Source organism: Littorina saxatilis, linkage group LG17 (genome assembly GCF_037325665.1).
Source record: "Littorina saxatilis isolate snail1 linkage group LG17, US_GU_Lsax_2.0, whole genome shotgun sequence".
Lineage (NCBI taxonomy): Eukaryota > Metazoa > Mollusca > Gastropoda > Littorinimorpha > Littorinidae > Littorina > Littorina saxatilis.
The window spans coordinates 67,390,168-67,411,929 of NC_090261.1; the positions used below are offsets into that span (position 1 = coordinate 67,390,168).

Genomic DNA, 21,762 nt, shown 5'->3' on the forward strand with positions numbered 1-21,762 from the left:
GGCAGTGATAGAGAGAGAGAGAGGAGGGGGGGGAGGAGGAGAGAGAGAGAGAGTGGGGGGGGGGGGGAAGGAAGGAGAGAGAGTGAGTGAGTGAGTGAGTGAGAGTGAGTGAGTGAGTGAGTGAGTGAGTGAGTGAGTGAGTGAGTGAGTGAGTGTTACAGGGATAGAGAGGGAGGGAGAGGGAGAAAAAGAAAGAGAGAGATTGAATTACATGGACAGCCAGTGTGACTCTTTGGGTGCCTGTAGTTTTGCGTTCAAGATGCAGAAACTGTGTTGGTGGTCTTGAAAAACAAGACTACCACAAGCTGGCAGTGACAGAGGGAATTACACAGGCAGCATGGGTCAATGTGCGAGGGGCAGAAACTGTGTTTGTGATCTCGGGGATACACAAGACTGCTGAACAAACTGGCAGTGAGAGAGAGAGTAATTATATAAATCTTCTTCTTGTCGTTCGCTGTTAGATCGTCAGTCCGGACTGCAGGGCGAAACGTGCTGTCCTCTCCAAGTCCTCACTGGGGCCGCATAGCTTCTTTTGTAGCGCTGTCTCCTCTGGCCAGATGGTGTCCCTCAGAGCACTGTGGTATGGACAAGCCTGCAGGAATAGAATGGGTGAAAGTGTACGTGCGACTCTTAAAAGCCTACATTGTGGCGTTTGAGATGCATAAACTATGTTGGTGATCATGGGAAAACAAGGCTGCTGAACAGTGATAAGTGATAAACAGAGTGAGAGAAAATTACACAGAAGGAGTGTAACTGAAATTGTGAGACTCTTTAAATGTCTGTATTTTGGCATATGGGGTGTATAAACTGTATTCTACAAAGTGAGTTGGTCACTGCTGAAACAAAACTGCTATATGAGGTAGCTGCCACACAGAGTGAGAATTACATAGAGTGTGACTGCATGTGCGACTCTTTAAATGTACCTTTTTAGGCATAAGAGGAGCAGAAGCTCACTTTGATAACTGCTGAACTGTATTTGCTAACGTATTGGAAAAACAATAGACAGGCAGCTGTAGCAGCTATTTTGTTCATCGTAGACCAGTATTATTCCTGGAGGACAAAAGATCAGTTGGACCTGGATTGAAAATATATATGGGTCTAAATGTCCTTGCTTTGTCCGCTTGGTAGCACAATTGATGGTTAGAAGATCTCATACGTGATCAAAGCTATTGGACGCTTGACCGGACATCGGTCAGACCAATTCATCAGATCAGAAAACTATGTGTCAGTGACCGAAGACCATGGCCATGGATCAGCACTGGGAGAGACGTTGGATATGCTCTGTCGTAGCCCTCAAAAACTGGATATTGTCTGAGTCAAGCTTTCACAGTCATGATGGTGATACAAGATCCCTATGTATGTTACGCATCCGTGAGAATGTAAACTATTTTCAGAGTAATCTGAACTAACCAAACTTTACGATGCCAAGTTCGAATAAAGACAGGGTAATGAAAATTGTGGATGCACATTTGGCGTTGTGGCAGAGTGGACACACACACTGTATCTTCTTCTTCTTCGCTTGTTCAGACTACCACTCCTGTGGCGCGTACGAATGCCACCGTCTTCAGAGCTGCCAGGTCGCCAAACAGCTTCTCCTGCAGTGGTGGTCTCATTTGGCCATGCAATATGTTTTGTATCCTCCTGCAGCGAGTGGTCGTGCAGTAGGTGTGCATGCGCTGTTGTCGTGGGTGCAGTGTACGTGACTGGAGCAAACAAAGTTTACTCCATGCTGAGTACTGTCAAGTTGGGGGGGGGGGGGGGGGGGTGGGGGGGCTGCCTTGTGCCCTGCAAAGCTGAACACAATCGTGGAAGGCACAAAATAGAGGGATACAGTGAAGACTCCCTTTAAAGACACACATCTCCCCCCCCCCCCCCCCCCCCCCCCCCCCCCCTCCCCACTTTAACCCTTAGGCTGGTTGTCGCGACATATGTCGCGCTACTTTACGTATACTGTCGCCTGGTTGTTACGACATATGTTGCGCTACTGGCTCAGTCTGTTTGGTCGGTTCAGATTACCTCCCATGGATGCGAAAACCTTTATGACCGTTTTTCTTTATTTTTCTCTCTGTTGATTCACCAGTGGCTATGTAACATGTGTTACAGAATTGCACCAGTGTAAGGGTTAAGACTCACTCCCTTTTAGGACCCAGTTTTCTAAGCTTCTCAGTTAATAACCTCTGTAAATTTACTCCCAATAAGAGACTCCCTCCTTTTTAAGACTCCCTCCTTTTTAAGACCTGATTTTCTGAGATTTTGGGAGGTCTTAAAAGGCGGGTTCCACTGTATGTGGGATGTGAATGACACGTCTCTTGCCACTAAACTCTGACAGTCCTCACTGTATGTGGGATGTGAATGACACGTCTCTTGCCACTAAACTCTTGACAGTCCTCACTGTATGTGGGATGTGAATGACACGTCTCTTGCCACTAAACTCTGACAGTCCTCACTGTATATGGGATGTCAATGACACGTCTCTTGCCACTAAACTCTGACAGTCCACTGTATATGGGATGTGAATGACACGTCTCTTGCCACTAAACTCTGACAGTCCACTGTATATGGGATGTCAATGACACGTCTCTTGCCACTAAACTCTGACAGTCCTCACTGTATGTGGGATGTGAATGACACGTCTCTTGCCACTAAACTCTGACAGTCTTCACTGTATATGGGATGTCAATGACACGTCTCTTGCCACTAAACTCTGACAGTCCTCACTGTATGTGGGATGTGAATGACACGTCTCTTGCCACTAAACTCTGACAGTCCTCTGTATATGGGATGTGAATGACACGTCTCTTGCCACTAAACTCTGACCGGCCACTGTATGTGGGATGTGAATGACACGTCTCTTGCCACTAAACTCTGACAGTCCTCACTGTATGTGGGATGTGAATGACATGTCTCTTGCCACTAAACTCTGACAGTCCTCTGTATATGGGATGTGAATGACACGTCTCTTGCCACTAAACTCTGACAGTCCTCACTGTATGTGGGATGTGAATGACACGTCTCTTGCCACTAAACTCACAGTCCTCACTGTATGTGGGATGTGAATGACACATCTCTTGCCACTAAACTCTGACAGTCCTCACTGTATATGGGATGTGAATGACACGTCTCTTGCCACTAAACTCTGACAGTCCACTGTATATGGGATGTGAATGACACGTCTCTTGCCACTAAACTCTGACAGTCCTCACTGTATGTGGGATGTGAATGACACGTCTCTTGCCACTAAACTCTGACAGTCCACTGTATGTGGGATGTGAATGACACGTCTCTTGCCACTAAACTCTGACAGTCCTCACAGTATATGGGATGTGAATGACACGTCTCTTGCCACTAAACTCTGACAGTCCACTGTATGTGGGATGTGAATGACACGTCTCTTGCCACTAAACTCTGACAGTCCTCACTGTATATGGGATGTGAATGACACGTCTCTTGCCACTAAACTCTGACAGTCCTCACTGGATATGGGATGTGAATGACACGTCTCTTGCCACTAAACTCTGACAGTCCTCACTGTATATGGGATGTGAATGACACGTCTCTTGCCACTAAACTCTGACAGTCCTCACTGGATATGGGATGTGAATGACACGTCTCTTGCCACTAAACTCTGACAGTCCTCACTGTATATGTGATGTGAATGACACGTCTCTTGCCACTAAACTCTGACAGTCCTCACTGTATGTGGGATGTGAATGACACGTCTCTTGCCACTAAACTCACAGTCCTCACTGTATGTGGGATGTGAATGACACATCTCTTGCCACTAAACTCTGACAGTCCTCACTGTATATGGGATGTGAATGACACGTCTCTTGCCACTAAACTCTGACAGTCCACTGTATATGGGATGTGTATGACACGTCTCTTGCCACTAAACTCTGACAGTCCTCACTGTATGTGGGATGTGAATGACACGTCTCTTGCCACTAAACCCTGACAGTCCACTGTATGTGGGATGTGAATGACACGTCTCTTGCCACTAAACTCTGACAGTCCTCACTGTATGTGGGATGTGAATGACACGTCTCTTGCCACTAAACTCTGACAGTCCTCACTGTATGTGGGATGTGAATGACACGTCTCTTGCCACTAAACTCTGACAGTCCTCACTGTATATGGGATGTGAATGACACGTCTCTTGCCACTAAACTCTGACAGTCCTCACTGGATATGGGATGTGAATGACACATCTCTTGCCACTAAACTCTGACAGTCCTCACTGTATATGGGATGTGAATGACACGTCTCTTGCCACTAAACTCTGACAGTCCTCACTGTATGTGGGATGTGAATGACACGTCTCTTGCCACTAAACTCTGACAGTCCTCACTGTATATGGGATGTGAATGACACGTCTCTTGCCACTAAACTCTGACAGTCCTCACTGTATGTGGGATGTGAATGACACGTCTCTTGCCACTAAACTCTGACAGTCCTCACTGTATGTGGGATGTGAATGACACGTCTCTTGCCACTAAACTCTGACAGTCCTCACTGTATGTGGGATGTGAATGACACGTCTCTTGCCACTAAACTCTGACAGTCCTCACTGTATGTGGGATGTGAATGACACGTCTCTTGCCACTAAACTCTGACAGTCCTCACTGTATATGGGATGTGAATGACACGTCTCTTGCCACTAAACTCTGACAGTCCTCACTGGATATGGGATGTGAATGACACGTCTCTTGCCACTAAACTCTGACAGTCCTCACTGTATGTGGGATGTGAATGACACGTCTCTTGCCACTAAACTCTGACAGTCCTCACTGTATGTGGGATGTGAATGACACGTCTCTTGCCACTAAACTCTGACAGTCCTCACTGTATATGGGATGTGAATGACACGTCTCTTGCCACTAAACTCTGACAGTCCTCACTGTATGTGGGATGTGAATGACACGTCTCTTGCCACTAAACTCTGACAGTCCTCACTGTATGTGGGATGTGAATGACACGTCTCTTGCCACTAAACTCTGACAGTCCTCACTGTATGTGGGATGTGAATGACACGTCTCTTGCCACTAAACTCTGACAGTCCTCACTGTATGTGGGATGTGAATGACACGTCTCTTGCCACTAAACTCTGACAGTCCTCACTGTATGTGGGATGTGAATGACATGTCTCTTGCCACTAAACTCTGACAGTCCTCACTGTATGTGGGATGTGAATGACACGTCTCTTGCCACTAAACTCTGACAGTCCTCACTGTATATGGGATGTGAATGACACATCTCTTGCCACTAAACTCTTGACAGTCCTCACTGTATGTGGGATGTGAATGACACGTCTCTTGCCACTAAACTCTGACAGTCCTCACTGTATATGGGATGTGAATGACATGTCTCTTGCCACTAACTCTGACAGTCCACTGTATATGGGATGTGAATGACACGTCTCTTGCCACTAAACTCTGACAGTCCTCACTGTATATGGGATGTGAATGACATGTCTCTTGCCACTAAACTCTGACAGTCCTCACTGTATGTGGGATGTGAATGACACGTCTCTTGCCACTAAACTCTGACAGTCCTCACTGTATGTGGGATGTGAATGACACGTCTCTTGCCACTAAACTCTGACAGTCCTCACTGTATGTGGGATGTGAATGACACGTCTCTTGCCACTAAACTCTGACAGTCCTCACTGTATGTGGGATGTGAATGACACGTCTCTTGCCACTAAACTCTGACAGTCCTCACTGTATGTGGGATGTGAATGACACGTCTCTTGCCACTAAACTCTGACAGTCCTCACTGTATGTGGGATGTGAATGACACGTCTCTTGCCACTAAACTCTGACAGTCCTCACTGTATGTGGGATGTGAATGACACGTCTCTTGCCACTAAACTCTGACAGTCCTCACTGTATGTGGGATGTGAATGACACGTCTCTTGCCACTAAACTCTGACAGTCCTCACTGTATGTGGGATGTGAATGACACGTCTCTTGCCACTAAACTCTGACAGTCCTCACTGTATGTGGGATGTGAATGACACGTCTCTTGCCACTAAACTCTTGACAGTCCTCACTGTATGTGGGATGTGAATGACACGTCTCTTGCCACTAAACTCTGACAGTCCTCACTGTATGTGGGATGTGAATGACACGTCTCTTGCCACTAAACTCTGACAGTCCTCACTGTATGTGGGATGTGAATGACACGTCTCTTGCCACTAAACTCTGACAGTCCTCACTGTATGTGGGATGTGAATGACACGTCTCTTGCCACTAAACTCTGACAGTCCTCACTGTATGTGGGATGTGAATGACACGTCTCTTGCCACTAAACTCTGACAGTCCTCACTGTATGTGGGATGTGAATGACACGTCTCTTGCCACTAAACTCTGACAGTCCTCACTGTATGTGGGATGTGAATGACACGTCTCTTGCCACTAAACTCTGACAGTCCTCACTGTATGTGGGATGTGAATGACACGTCTCTTGCCACTAAACTCTGACAGTCCTCACTGTATGTGGGATGTGAATGACACGTCTCTTGCCACTAAACTCTGACAGTCCTCACTGTATGTGGGATGTGAATGACACGTCTCTTGCCACTAAACTCTTGACAGTCCTCACTGTATGTGGGATGTGAATGACACGTCTCTTGCCACTAAACTCTGACAGTCCTCACTGTATGTGGGATGTGAATGACACGTCTCTTGCCACTAAACTCTGACAGTCCTCACTATATGTGGGATGTGAATGACACGTCTCTTGCCACTAAACTCTGACAGTCCTCACTGTATGTGGGATGTGAATGACACGTCTCTTGCCACTAAACTCTGACAGTCCTCACTGTATGTGGGATGTGAATGACACGTCTCTTGCCACTAAACTCTGACAGTCCTCACTGTATGTGGGATGTGAATGACACGTCTCTTGCCACTAAACTCTGACAGTCCTCACTGTATGTGGGATGTGAATGACACGTCTCTTGCCACTAAACTCTGACAGTCCTCACTGTATGTGGGATGTGAATGACACGTCTCTTGCCACTAAACTCTGACAGTCCTCACTGTATGTGGGATGTGAATGACACGTCTCTTGCCACTAAACTCTGACAGTCCTCACTGTATGTGGGATGTGAATGACACGTCTCTTGCCACTAAACTCTGACAGTCCTCACTGTATGTGGGATGTGAATGACACGTCTTTTGCCACTAAACTCTGACAGTCCTCACTGTATGTGGGATGTGAATGACACGTCTCTTGCCACTAAACTCTGACAGTCCTCACTGTATGTGGGATGTGAATGACACGTCTCTTGCCACTAAACTCTGACAGTCCTCACTGTATGTGGGATGTGAATGACACGTCTCTTGCCACTAAACTCTGACAGTCCTCACTGTATGTGGGATGTGAATGACACGTCTCTTGCCACTAAACTCTTGACAGTCCTCACTGTATGTGGGATGTGAATGACACGTCTCTTGCCACTAAACTCTTGACAGTCCTCACTGTATGTGGGATGTGAATGACACGTCTCTTGCCACTAAACTCTGACAGTCCTCACTGTATGTGGGATGTGAATGACACGTCTCTTGCCACTAAACTCTGACAGTCCTCACTGTATGTGGGATGTGAATGACACGTCTCTTGCCACTAAACTCTGACAGTCCTCACTGTATATGGGATGTGAATGACACGTCTCTTGCCACTAAACTCTGACAGTCCTCACTGTATGTGGGATGTGAATGACACGTCTCTTGCCACTAAACTCTGACAGTCCTCACTGTATGTGGGATGTGAATGACACGTCTCTTGCCACTAAACTCTGACAGTCCTCACTGTATGTGGGATGTGAATGACACGTCTCTTGCCACTAAACTCTTGACAGTCCTCACTGTATGTGGGATGTGAATGACACGTCTCTTGCCACTAAACTCTGACAGTCCTCACTGTATGTGGGATGTGAATGACACGTCTCTTGCCACTAAACTCTGACAGTCCTCACTGTATGTGGGATGTGAATGACACGTCTCTTGCCACTAAACTCTGACAGTCCTCACTGTATATGGGATGTGAATGACACGTCTCTTGCCACTAAACTCTGACAGTCCTCACTGTATGTGGGATGTGAATGACACGTCTCTTGCCACTAAACTCTGACAGTCCACTGTATATGGGATGTGAATGACACGTCTCTTGCCACTAAACTCTGACAGTCCTCACTGTATATGGGATGTGAATGACACATCTCTTGCCACTAAACTCTTGACAGTCCTCACTGTATGTGGGATGTGAATGACACGTCTCTTGCCACTAAACTCTTGACAGTCCTCACTGTATGTGGGATGTGAATGACACGTCTCTTGCCACTAAACTCTGACAGTCCTCACTGTATGTGGGATGTGAATGACACGTCTCTTGCCACTAAACTCTGACAGTCCTCACTGTATATGGGATGTGAATGACATGTCTCTTGCCACTAAACTCTGACAGTCCTCACTGTATGTGGGATGTGAATGACACGTCTCTTGCCACTAAACTCTGACAGTCCTCACTGTATGTGGGATGTGAATGACACGTCTCTTGCCACTAAACTCTTGACAGTCCTCACTGTATGTGGGATGTGAATGACACGTCTCTTGCCACTAAACTCTGACAGTCCTCACTGTATGTGGGATGTGAATGACACGTCTTTTGCCACTAAACTCTGACAGTCCTCACTGTATGTGGGATGTGAATGACACGTCTCTTGCCACTAAACTCTGACAGTCCTCACTGTATATGGGATGTGAATGACATGTCTCTTGCCACTAAACTCTGACAGTCCTCACTGTATGTGGGATGTGAATGACACGTCTCTTGCCACTAAACTCTTGACAGTCCTCACTGTATGTGGGATGTGAATGACACGTCTCTTGCCACTAAACTCTTGACAGTCCTCACTGTATGTGGGATGTGAATGACACGTCTCTTGCCACTAAACTCTTGACAGTCCTCACTGTATGTGGGATGTGAATGACACGTCTCTTGCCACTAAACTCTGACAGTCCTCACTGTATGTGGGATGTGAATGACACGTCTCTTGCCACTAAACTCTGACAGTCCTCACTGTATATGGGATGTGAATGACATGTCTCTTGCCACTAAACTCTGACAGTCCACTGTATATGGGATGTGAATGACATGTCTCTTGCCACTAAACTCTGACAGTCCTCACTGTATGTGGGATGTGAATGACACGTCTCTTGCCACTAAACTCTGACAGTCCACTGTATATGGGATGTGAATGACACGTCTCTTGCCACTAAACTCTGACAGTCCTCACTGTATATGGGATGTGAATGACACATCTCTTGCCACTAAACTCTGACCGGCCACTGTATGTGGGATGTGAATGACACGTCGCTTGCCACTAAACTCTGACAGTCCTCACTGTATGATCCATGACGCTAATCCTCAAAGCATGAAAACAAATGTTCATTTTTTTTGTTTATTGATTGACTGTGATTCTGATGGCATAATTCAGGGTTACCTTTATTTGCTGTGTATTTTTCCGGACTTTTTTTTATTATTGTGGAATAAGTTTTGTGTCACTCACATGTTTTTTTAAGTTATTTTCAGAGTGATAGTATCAGAAAGCAGTACCATAATTACAACATTCTAATTATCATAATAATGATTTTTTTATGTATCACTCATAACATTTACGATGTTATCAAGACAAACAAACGACGTTAAACACCAAATAAAGAAAGAAAGAATCAAGACAAAAGGAACAGAACAAATTGTCATTTTTGGGGAATGTTGCCAGGAATTTTTTTTTTTCGCTAAATTTGACAAAATAGCCATTAAAGTTTCTGCCGTTTTCCAAAGTTTAAGACAGTCCTTGGCGTTGACAACTTTCCCCCACCAAAAAAACAGTTAAGACAGCTTTGCCTCATCAATGGCTAAGCTTTTTGTGATTTGAAACACATGTTGGGGTTTTGCTGACTCCCTATGCCAAATATCATCCCAGACTTTTTAACATCAGTGGTAAATGTTTCAAGTAAGACTATTTATGCAAGACTCCCTACCTAATTTGATTATGTGCACACAAAAAGAAATTGTCACTGATAACATTTAAAAAGAGATATTACCACTCACCATATCTGCATTCCTCTGCAGGAAGAGAGCTACCCAGATGATTGTCATAGATCTTTAAAGCCTGTATGTACTTAACTGGGCAAAGTCGACAACACCAAGTAATACTTCGTGAAGCTGGCCACGCAGAGCTTTAGCACTGATTTTTTTTGTAAAAAGACTTTTGGAAGTTGACTTCGGGCTCAATGGAGGACCACCTTAACAAATACTGTGAGACTGCTGAGCATCACATACTGTGAGACTGCTGAGCATCACATACTGTGAGACTGCTGAGCATCACATACTGAAAGGGACAGCTACTGATTCTGCTTTTGTTCCCACAGGTATGGAGACTATTACATTATTCACATTATGAATTTTGTGTCTAGCCTTTTGCTGACTCAGTTAAAAAGTTGATATTATTATTTTCTCCACAACCACTGATTGTACAAGGACGTTTATAGATTTATTTTTATTATAAGTTTTAGGTATTTCCTGGCGTCACTTTTTCCGCAATCCTGAAAAAGTTTGGCGTATGTGCATGGCTTTAAAGGTTATTTTGTGATTTGAAAGAGTTTTTAACATCAGCCAATCCCAAACAATATCCCCGTTGCAGGATAAACTTAACATTGTTACTGTACAGTTGGCTTTTTTCTGTGATGAATGATACTTATTTTAAAGAACTGTAACTGATACAGCATTCTGCATTCCCTCCCTTTGGTATGAATAAGTGTGATATCTTAAGGTTGACAGCCTTTGGTTTCTGAAGCCCATAATTTATAAATGTTTCATTGAAACTCATTCCATGCTTTGTGATCATTATCATGATTGGGGCAAGAAATAGCTCAGTCGATTGCAGCGCTGGCTTTAAAACCAGTTGTCGCTATCGGTGTGGGTTCGATCCCAACGTTCGGCGAGGGATTTATTTCCCATTGTCAACTTTGTGTAGACTCTTATCGGTGTCCGAACACCCCCGTGTGTAGACTCTTATCGGTGTCCGAACACCCCCGTGTGTAGACTCATCGGTGTCCGAACACCCCCATGTGTAGACTCTTATCGGTGTCCGAACACCCCCGTGTGTAGACTCTTATCGGTGTCCGAACACCCCCGTGTGCACGCATGCACACAATAAAGAAGCCAAGTTCAAAGCGAAAATCTCAGGGCTTGGAAACTTGAAGGCACACATGCACGGAGAGAAAAAAAGGGTAGCATCGAACTGTATGGCAGCTCGTTTTTCCCAGTGAGAAAGATCAAGCCTGAATTTCCCGTGAGGGTAACCCCGCAGGACCAAATGAAATCTTATCCTGTTTCTTAGACAAGTATTTGCCATACGGGGTCGACACTCCCTGCTCCTTTTCACTTACCCTGCCAGGAGGACTGCCTTCACTTTGCGAAAGCTTAATTAAATGTCTTTAAATAGGCAAAGAAAGAGCACTGTTTGCGACCGTTAGTTTCTGTTATTTCTAGTGAGTTACTTCCCTTGTTTGTGTATGTGAAGAACATTACTAGCCGTTGCATCATAGATGGTGCTCCTGTCTTTCCACCAGGTGATGCTTCTTGACTTCTTTTTGTTTCCAATATCCGAGAGAGGCAGCGCCCTGAAGCACATTCACTCACTTTGATTTAATTAATAACCATACTTGGGGTGCGTTTTCGCGGGCATCTAGAATAAGGTACAGTGGATTCCCCAGATTCTTTAGATTTTTCAAATTTGCCAGAAACTCCCCTCAAACGGTGATATCAATGGTATCCGTTTAACTTGCCCGACAACTGAATTTACTTGTCCAGGGCATTCCGGCAACCCCAGATTGTCAAACCCTTCTAAGGAAGTTGTGATCATAAAAAAATTCATTACCATCAACATTATGACATGATGACATCTAAGTTTACTTACCCCAGGCAATCTGGCAGCGGTGGTTGTCAAAGCCTACCTGCTTAGGATGTTGTGATCATCAAATAACATCAGCTGCTTCTAACGCTCTAACAGCTTCATATTGATGTCCTGAGAAAGGTTTGTTTGTGTGTTAATTTGTTTGGGACAAGCATCACCAAATGAAGTTGTGTCAGTGCATGCAATCTTTTATTTTGTAATTGCTCTGAATTTGAAGCATTTTGTGATGTGACTAAATCGTATCACCATGCATGCAATCAGTGAGTTTGATTTGTTTTTATTTTGTTGTGTTGTTAGTATTTTGTTACTTTTTCAACACATTGTTTCTAGTCTTTTAAAAGTAAATTTATACTTGAGACAAAAGTTTGTTTGTGGTCAACTGACATTGTATATGTTTGTGTGTGTGCACTTATATATATATATCATGATTGAGTACAAAATTCACTCACACACACACACACTAACACACACACTCTCTCTCTCTCTCTCTCTCTCTCTCTCTCTCTCTCTCTCTCTCTCTCTCTCTCTCTCTCTCTCTCTCTCTCTCTCTCTCTCAAGAGTAGACAAACTTCAGAGGAAAATATCCAAACACTAATCTGATCAGGGAAAGATGAAGAATCTGTTAAATTGTACAGTTGTTTAATGCTCATAATACAGACGATCCTGTAACACTTGCTTTGACAGCATGTGAAATTGGGCCTGAAAGTCCTGCCAGATAAGAAAAATAAACATGATACCGGTGCTGTTGAGAGATAAGCTGCAAACGAAGACAATTAACAATTTAACAGAATTGTGCGTCTCTTAAAAGCAAACAGTACAAAAGTATGATCAAACAAAACAATAAAGCAACCAAATCTCATGCTGTGGTATGTGGTTGTACATTTGCTTGTTTTTACCAGTGGAGATCAATTTTAGGTATGTGTGTATATCATTATATGTAAATTTGTTTGTGTGTATGAACTAGCATAGTTTATGGGCAATTTTTTTATTCTATTCACTGCTGCTTAAGCTGACTATTTAGAATACCCGTATTTATTCATTTAAAACAGCATGGTTTGCGCCCAATAACAAAAAGCAGTAAATCAGTTGTCTAGAGCCTAGAACCATACCCCGCCCTTAGGCCTATTTGTAGAAAAATTGCACTCAAAACTAAACACTAGGCCTCGTCCGAACGTTCGAACATCAAGCACAGCCCAAACAGTCCACTTTATTATCTAACGACATACACTGTAGGATACAGCTTTACACTCGTTGCTTTTTCAAATAGTGAACAGCTCGCTTTCGCTTGCAGTTCAATATTTAAAAAAAACTAAAAGCTCGTGTAAATCTGGTACGACACAGCAAGCCATGTAGTATTCTCTATATCTAAAACAAAAACTACTCGTATCACCAAGGGAGATAAATCTCCTCAAATGACACATAATTGAAAAGGGAGTTAATCTGGTACTTCTGTGTACAGTTTCTGATTTTGGACGCTGTATAGATGGTAACAAGGACCCCCTCCTTCCTTTCCAACATTCAAGTACCCTGCCTAGACAACCTATCGGCTTGTACCCTGCCTAGACAACCTATCGGCTTGTACCCTGCCTAGACAACCTATCGGCTTGTACCCTGCCTAGACAACCTATCGGCTTGTACCCTGCCTAGACAACCTATCGGCTTGTACCCTGCCTAGACAACCTATCGGCTTAACAAATCTTGAGAGTAACAAGGACATTTATGGGAAATCGGAATTCCTCTGCTGTAACCGCGTGCATATGAGTAGCACATGGACCAATCGCTGGGTAATGCCAGAGATTGTTCCAGCCAGCTTAGCGTGGATGATTTCCCCTTGACCTCGTTCGGTCACTCTTTTCTTTGTCTACCTACAGACAACATCATTTTTGCTCTGTCTCTACTTTTGACTTATCCTTCGTCTTTTCCCTAAAACTATTTTTAATTACTATTTAGTAAGGCACAGGGGCGATCCGCTCAACATCTTAAAGATCCGACCAGGCTCAGTTTTACATGCGATAAGACAATTGGACACACACCAAAACAATGAATGTGCAGCGTCTGTACTTTCTGTGCACAGTGGAAATTTCTTTTTGAATGTATCTCTTTACTGACACTGGTGTCAATCGGTGAAATTAATTCACACAAAATACATTCTCAGTCCTGCACAGGAAGCAGTCCGGATGTTTATCCTATTGTGGAGGGATGGTCTTATCCTATTGTGGAGGGATGGTCTTATCCTATTGTGGAGAGATGGTCTTATCCTATTGTGGAGGGATGGTCTTATCCTATTGTGGAGGGATGGTCTTATCCTATTTTGGAGGGATGGTCTTATCCTATTGTGGAGAGATGGTCTTATCCGATGGAGAGATGGTCTTATCCAATGGAGAGATGGTCTTATCATATTGTGGAGGGATGATCTTATCCTATTGTGGAGGGATGGTCTTATCCTATTGTGGAGGGATGGTCTTATCCTATTGTGGAGGGATGGTCTTATCCTATTGTGGAGAGATGGTCTTATCCTATTGTGGAGGGATGGTCTTATCCTATTGTGGAGGGATGGTCTTATCATTGTGGAGGGATGGTCTTATCCTATTGTGGAGAGATGGTCTTATCCCCTTGTGGAGGGATGGTCTTATCCTATTGTGGAGGGATGGTCTTATCCTATTGTGGAGGGATGGTCTTATCCTATTGTGGAGAGATGGTCTTATCCAATGGAGAGATGGTCTTATCCGATGGAGAGATGGTCTTATCCAATGGAGAGATGGTCTTATCCAATGGAGAGATGGTCTTATCCAATGGAGAGATGGTCTTATCCAATGGAGAGATGGTCTTATCCAATGGAGAGATGGTCTTATCCAATGGAGAGATGGTCTTATCCAATGGAGAGATGGTCTTATCCAATGGAGAGATGGTCTAATCCTATTGTGGAGGGATGGTCTTATCCTATTGTGGAGGGATGGTCTTATCCTATTGTGGAGGGATGGTCTTATCCTATTGTGGAGGGATGGTCTTATCCTATTGTGGAGAGATGGTCTTATCCTATTGTGGAGGGATGGTCTTATCCTATTGTGGAGGGATGGTCTTATCCTATTGTGGAGAGATGGTCTTATCCGATGGAGAGATGGTCTTATCCTATTGTGGAGGCATGGTCTTATCCCAAGTAGAAGCTTTGGCGAATATGAGACAGGAGCCAAGGTGTTTTCATGGGAAGGACTTTATCTAACGATTACAAGGTTCCTGCATAGATATATATATTATATCTATGGTTCCTGGCAGCTCCACACATAACTCTTTTAGTCCAAGCTAAACTTTGCAACAATATTTCTTCAAAACAATACTTTATTCTTCTTATTTGTTTATGGGTTGACGCTCCCACTATCTTTTACGTGTATGAACATGTTTACCTCGCAACTAAGGCATCCATACGCCGCTTTCGAGGGAATTCTAAACAATACGAATTTCTATACTTGCTGGTGCTGTATTGAAATATAAATGTTGAAGGCGGTAATCTTCAAGAATCGTGTCCAATAGCGGTTGTAAGGCACCACACTTTGCCGCAGAAGACAACCATGGCAGTACATTAACCTGAGCGAGGTAAAATCGTAATGAAAAGGTAGTATTTTGACACTTTGATTTATTCAATAAAGTTTATTTTTGTGCCAAACGGACATAACTACATGAGCTGTTGATGAAGGGAGTTCATTTGGGATACTGTTCTTTGATCTTATCAAATGGGCGATCATAACGAAGCAATGACGGATGTGAACACAAATGCAACACAGAACTCTCTACGATGCTGGTCTCTTTTGGAGGTCCCTCTGTCCCATGCTCTTTTTCAACTCCAAAATTAAACAGAAGTATGCAGAGCTGGTTGCCGTTTAAGGTCAGACTGATATGCAAGACAACCTACTTAAGTTTATTCGGTGACCGAAAAGGAGGGGTCAAAATTAATCATGTAAAATTGGGGGTCAATTTGGTTGCCACGAATGGTAGTCAATTACGACAGTAAATTGCGAAAATGAAACAATTAGTTCTGCGTGGCTTGTATTTCTGACGTAAGCGGCCGACAGAAAGGAATTTATTTTATTTTCACACCTAGTACATGCACCAGACTAATGAAAATAACAGCTATCCCGTCACAACCGCTCTGTTTAATAGACAAACAAACAACACATCTAAAAATCATTTAAAAACAAAACTACTATGACATTTTCTTGATTATTAATGAAGTTAAGACTTTTGAAACTTATACCCCCTGCTGACATCCAGTTATGACATAAGTCTGGTTGACCTTCGCCAACTTAGTTTCAAGGTCACGGCGGAGTCGAATCAGTAGTCCAGGTAAACAATGACAAATGGTCAGTATCCAAACAGGTTTTGGATCTTGTTTTTTAAAACTTTATACACTAATTACATTCCAAAACAATAGTCTGCATGACACCATTTTCGCAGCAAAATTCTAATAATAAAAATGTGTACATTTCTGTTCCCACTATAAAGAAGACCAGCAATCGCAGACAATACTACAACACAGACAATACTACAACACAGACAATACTACAACACAGACAATACTACAACACAGACAATAACTACAACACAGACAATACTACAACACAGACAATACTACAACACAGACAATACTACAACACAGACAATACTACAACACAGACAATAACTACAACACAGACAATACTACAACACAGACAATAACTACAACACAGACAATAACTACAACACAGACAATAACTACAACACAGACAATACTACAACACAGACAATACTACAACACAGACAATAACTACAACACAGACAATACTACAACACAGACAATACTACAACACAGACAATACTACAACACAGACAATAACTATAACACAGACAATACTACAACACAGACAATACTACAACACAGACAATAACTACAACACAGACAATACTACAACACAGACAATAACTACAACACAGACAATACTACAACACAGACAATACTACAACACAGACAATACTACAACACAGACAATAACTACAACACAGACAATACTACAACACAGACACTAACTATAACACAGACAATACTACAACACAGACAATACCACAACACAGACAATACTACAACACAGACAATACTACAACACAGACAATACCACAACACAGACAATACTACAACACAGACAACAATATCTACAACACAGACAACAATATCTACAACACAGACAATAACTACAACACAGACAATAACTACAACACAGACAATACTACAACACAGACAATACTACAACACAGACAATAACTACAACACAGACAATACTACAACACAGACAATACTACAACACAGACAATACTACAACACAGACAATACTACAACACAGACAATACTACAACACAGACAATACTACAACACAGACAATACTACAACACAGACAATAACTATAACACAGACAATACTACAACACAGACAATACTACAACACAGACAATAACTACAACACAGACAATATCTACAACACAGACAATAACTACAACACAGACAATACTACAACACAGACAATACTACAACACAGACAATACTACAACACAGACAATAACTACAACACAGACAATACTACAACACAGACACTAACTATAACACAGACAATAACTACAACACAGACAATATCTACAACACAGACAATACTACAACACAGACAATAACTACAACACAGACAATACTACAACACAGACAATACTACAACACAGACAATAACTACAACACATACAATAACTACAACACAGACAATATCTACAACACAGACAATACTACAACACAGACAATAACTACAACACAGACAATACTACAACACAGACAATAACTACAACACAGACAATAACTACAACACAGACAATAACTATACACATACAGAGCACAAACCGCACGGAGAAGAACTGTCAAGAGCCCAAAACATTGAAATCACTCGCAGCGTCCTCCCAAGTTGGAGCGCACAAAATGTTTGTCGAAAACCTCACACAGACTCTCACTCATCGTGTGCGAGAACTGCCACTGCTCTAACCTTTGCTCATTGTCCGGTCTTGACCCGTGCACACGGGACCTTGAACTTGGCATCGCTTGGGAAGACAGGAAGTCATAGGCGGTGCGGTGATTGATGAAAGGGGATCGGATGTGAGCTTCAGCATCGCTGGAATCGTCGCCGTTATTTCCGTGGTCATTGTGGACGCTGATGGTCTGAATCTGTGGCAGCCGAGCATGTTGATCACGACTTGAAGATCTGCCATCGTCACTGTCGTCCTCATCGTCCGAATCGTTGGGTGCTGTCTGATCGATCTGCTGTCTCTGCTGAGGTCGTCTCCGTCTGTTATTTCTGTTTCGCCTTCGTTGCTTCCTTCTCTCTTCTCGTTGGCGCTGATGGTAGCTTCCTCCTCGCTGCCTGTTGTTGGAGCTACGGTGGCTGACGATCTGGACGAACCCTAAACCACTGTCTCCATTGTCGTCGTTGTTGTCATCATCGTCGTCATCGTCGTCGTCATCATCATTGTCATCGTCATTCTCGTCAGTGTCGTTAATGTCTACTCGTTGTCGGTTCCGATAACGTCTGCCTCGTTGCGGCGCGCGTCTGGCAGTGACTGGGGTATTGTTGTTAGCATCATCGTCGACGTCGTCATTGTTCTCACTAGAAATGTTTTCCTGTCTTCTCCGCTGTTGTCTTCTTCCTTGCCTGTTTGTACGACGTCGCTGTGAATTCCTTCGTCTGTTCCGTCTGTTGTCGCCAACACCCTCGCTGCTGCTGTTGATGTTGTCGTCATCACCGTCGTCCTCGGTACTTCGTCTTTTTCGCAGTGACAAGTCTGCTTGAAAAGCGAAGGGGTGAGGATGGTCCTTGTGGCCAGTCTCCTGGCCGTCCGTGGTTCCCTGAGGGTCCAGTTTCTGCGTCTCGGTGACCTTGCCATCTGCAACTTCTAGTCCATCGGGGTCAAGCTCTGCGCTGTCCTTGTACTGAACCCTCACGAACACAGGGGGATCGTTGGTGTCAGCCTCTTGACCGTTATCGGATCCCCAGAAGTCCAGTTTGTGAGTCTTGATGACCTTGCCTTGTACTGACCCTAAGTACACCGTCCTGTCCGGCACGGGGTCAAGGTCGTGGCCCTTTTTCCGGTCCGGAGTGTCTGCTACCCCTGAACTGTTTGTGTCCTTGTTGACATTTGCTGGTGTCCTTTTCTCTGAACTTGTGCTGATGTTGGCGAGAAGCGGTGGCGTGCTGGTTTCTGGGTTTGCGGCGTGTCTAGAATCTACTGGTGGACTGATGGTGGCGTTCGTACTTGCAGGGGTGGTACCTTTGAGATTACTCCTGCCTATCCCAGGAGGTCTACTGGTACTGACATGTGCAAATCGCAGGCGTTTATGGAACTTTCTCCTGCGACGCATTCTGCCTAGGTGCCTCCTGTGGAAGGGAGTGAATGGGTGGACACGTTTCGGAACAGCAACGTGCCTTCTCGGCGGAGGGATTTTTCTGGGCCGGGTCTTTCTCCAGGTTTGGATTCTCCTAGCGAATCCCAATCTTTTCCTGTTGCGGACTCTTCTCATTCTCCTGTTGATCCTCTTCATCTTCCTGAGTGCCCTCGCTCCCTGGTGGTCCTGCTTCCCCTTCTTCTCCTCTTTGTCTCGGTCAACCGTGTCCAGTTCCCGGGCTGGCTTTTTTGCCCCCTTGTCTTGGTTTCCGATCTTCTTCTCCCGCTGAGCTGTGTTGAGGTCTGTGGCTGGCTTTTTTGCCCACTTGCCTTGGTTACCGTTCTTGGTTCCATAGACCAGAGGGGAGAAAAAGCTTGTCGCCTGTTTTTTGTCAAGAAACGGATCCAGCTCATCACAGGGAGGGCCTTCTTGGTGATCTTTGTTGAGATCTTTGTCTGGCAGTTTCGCCCGCTTGTCTTGGTAGCCCTTGTTCTTCTTCCGAGTGTCTTGGTCAACTGTTTTCGTGGCTCGCTTTTTCGCCCACCCGTTCTTCCTCGCCCACTTCACCGCGCATCTGGTCATCACTTTGAAGTGCTTCACTTCTGCTTTTGCCCACTCAGAAAATGCCACGTCGGACTCATCTTTGTCGACAACGGGCTTGTGGTTTGGTTTGGTCTCTGCATCCAGCCCCTTCGGTTCGGATTGAACAACATCTTTGTCGACAACGGGCTTGTGGTTTGGTTTGGTCTCTGAAAATTGGGATCGAAAATCATAAGGATTGGCCTCCAGCTGGCGAAGGATCCGTCTCCGCGTGTGACGCCTTTTGCCCTCTCGCGTCACCAGTCGGAGGAGGCGCTCGGGGGGAAACTTCCTCCTTGGCCTCTGGCGCGCTGCCCAGGATGGAGTGTCCGGTGCTGACCACTTTCTCCTGTGACCTGGCCTTGGACGCACAAGGCCATCCTCCTCTAGCGGAGAAAATGGACCTGCTTGTCTGTGTCCGCCGTCTCCTGGCAGTGACGGAGAGTCGGGTAGAGGGAAGACGTCGTCGGACGCTTCAGGGAAATGCTCGCTTAGAGGTCTTGTTCTGTGATCATCCGATGGCGGAGAACCTGAATCTTCATGCAAGTCGTCCCCTGGCAGGGATCGAGAGTGTGGTGGAGGGAACAAGTCGTCGGACGCTTCGAGAACATCTTTTCTCGGAGATCTTGTTTTGTCATCCGTCAGCCCGGAGTAGTGTGCATCAGGAAGGTACCAGGGAAGATCGTCGGGCATTTTCAGAGTGCGTGGAAGGGGCGGTATGGGTGGATGCGATTTGTGTACACCCTTCTGGTTGCCTCTGACGGTACCCCTGTCATCCCTGTTCCGGTGTCGTTTTGAATAGCGAATGGAATCTGAAAAGAAAAGATAGAGATTATTCAATGTTTTATTTGTTACTGACGTTTGAGGGTTGAGGATTATTATATAAGGAACCCACTCTGCAGTCAAAGAGTGTGCTAAACAAACTATTCTTCTTCTTCTTCTTCTTCTTCTTCTTCTTTGTTCATGGGCTGAAACTCCCACGTTCACTCATGTTTTTGCATGAGTGGGTTTTTACGTGTATGACCGTTTTTACCCCGCAATTCAGGCAACATACGCCGATTTCGGGAAAAGCATGCTGGGTATTTTCGTGTTTTTATAACCCACCGAACTCTGACATGGATTACATGATCTTTTTCCGTGCGCACTTGTTCGTGTGCTTGCGTGTACACACGAAGGGGGATAAGGCACTAGCAGGTCTGCACATACGTTGACCTGGGAGATCGGAAAAATCTCCACCCTTAACCCACCAGGCGGCCGCGACCGTGATTCGAACTAACGACCTTCTGACCAAGAGGCCGATGTCTTACCACTACGCCACTGCGCCCGTCAAACTATTCTATCCAGGGGTAAATGTGACATGAGGACACCCAAAGTGTCCTTACATTGGAGGTGTCCTTTCGTGTCATGCGTATTTCGGTGGATTACAGACTTGGGAACAACCGGTGATGTCCGTTATAGGCAGGTGCCATCTCATCCAAGGTCTTCACATGACAGGTTGTTGCTTGTTCGTCTCCCTTGATATTTCCTTGGTACTGTATTTAACACCATTACGGTGAAATTTGAAGGGGCATCTCCCTTTAATCTACTGCGCTATTTAAGACAGAGAGAGCTAGAGAGAGACGGAGAGACAGAGACAGACAGAAAGAGGGCGAGAGGATATGAAAAGTGAGACAGAGTGTGTGTGTTATTGCGCGCGCGCTGGCATGTTTGTCATGTGTGTGTGTGTACGTGTGTGTTGGGGGGGAGGGGTATTCTGT

General features: G+C 44.6%; 1 protein-coding gene across 1 annotated transcript in view; it reads right to left on the bottom strand.

Annotated features, from left to right (window-relative positions):
* Positions 1-17,593: 17,593 nt before the first annotated feature.
* LOC138952284 (uncharacterized protein DDB_G0284459-like) overlaps positions 17,594-21,762 on the bottom strand; it is a 16,277-nt gene continuing 12,108 nt past the window's right edge. Inside the window, exon 2 of the mRNA XM_070323915.1 lies at positions 17,594-20,817. Coding sequence (XP_070180016.1) covers positions 17,933-20,817 — 2,885 coding nt within the window. The 3' untranslated portion in view covers positions 17,594-17,932. The remainder of the gene's footprint in view (positions 20,818-21,762) is intronic.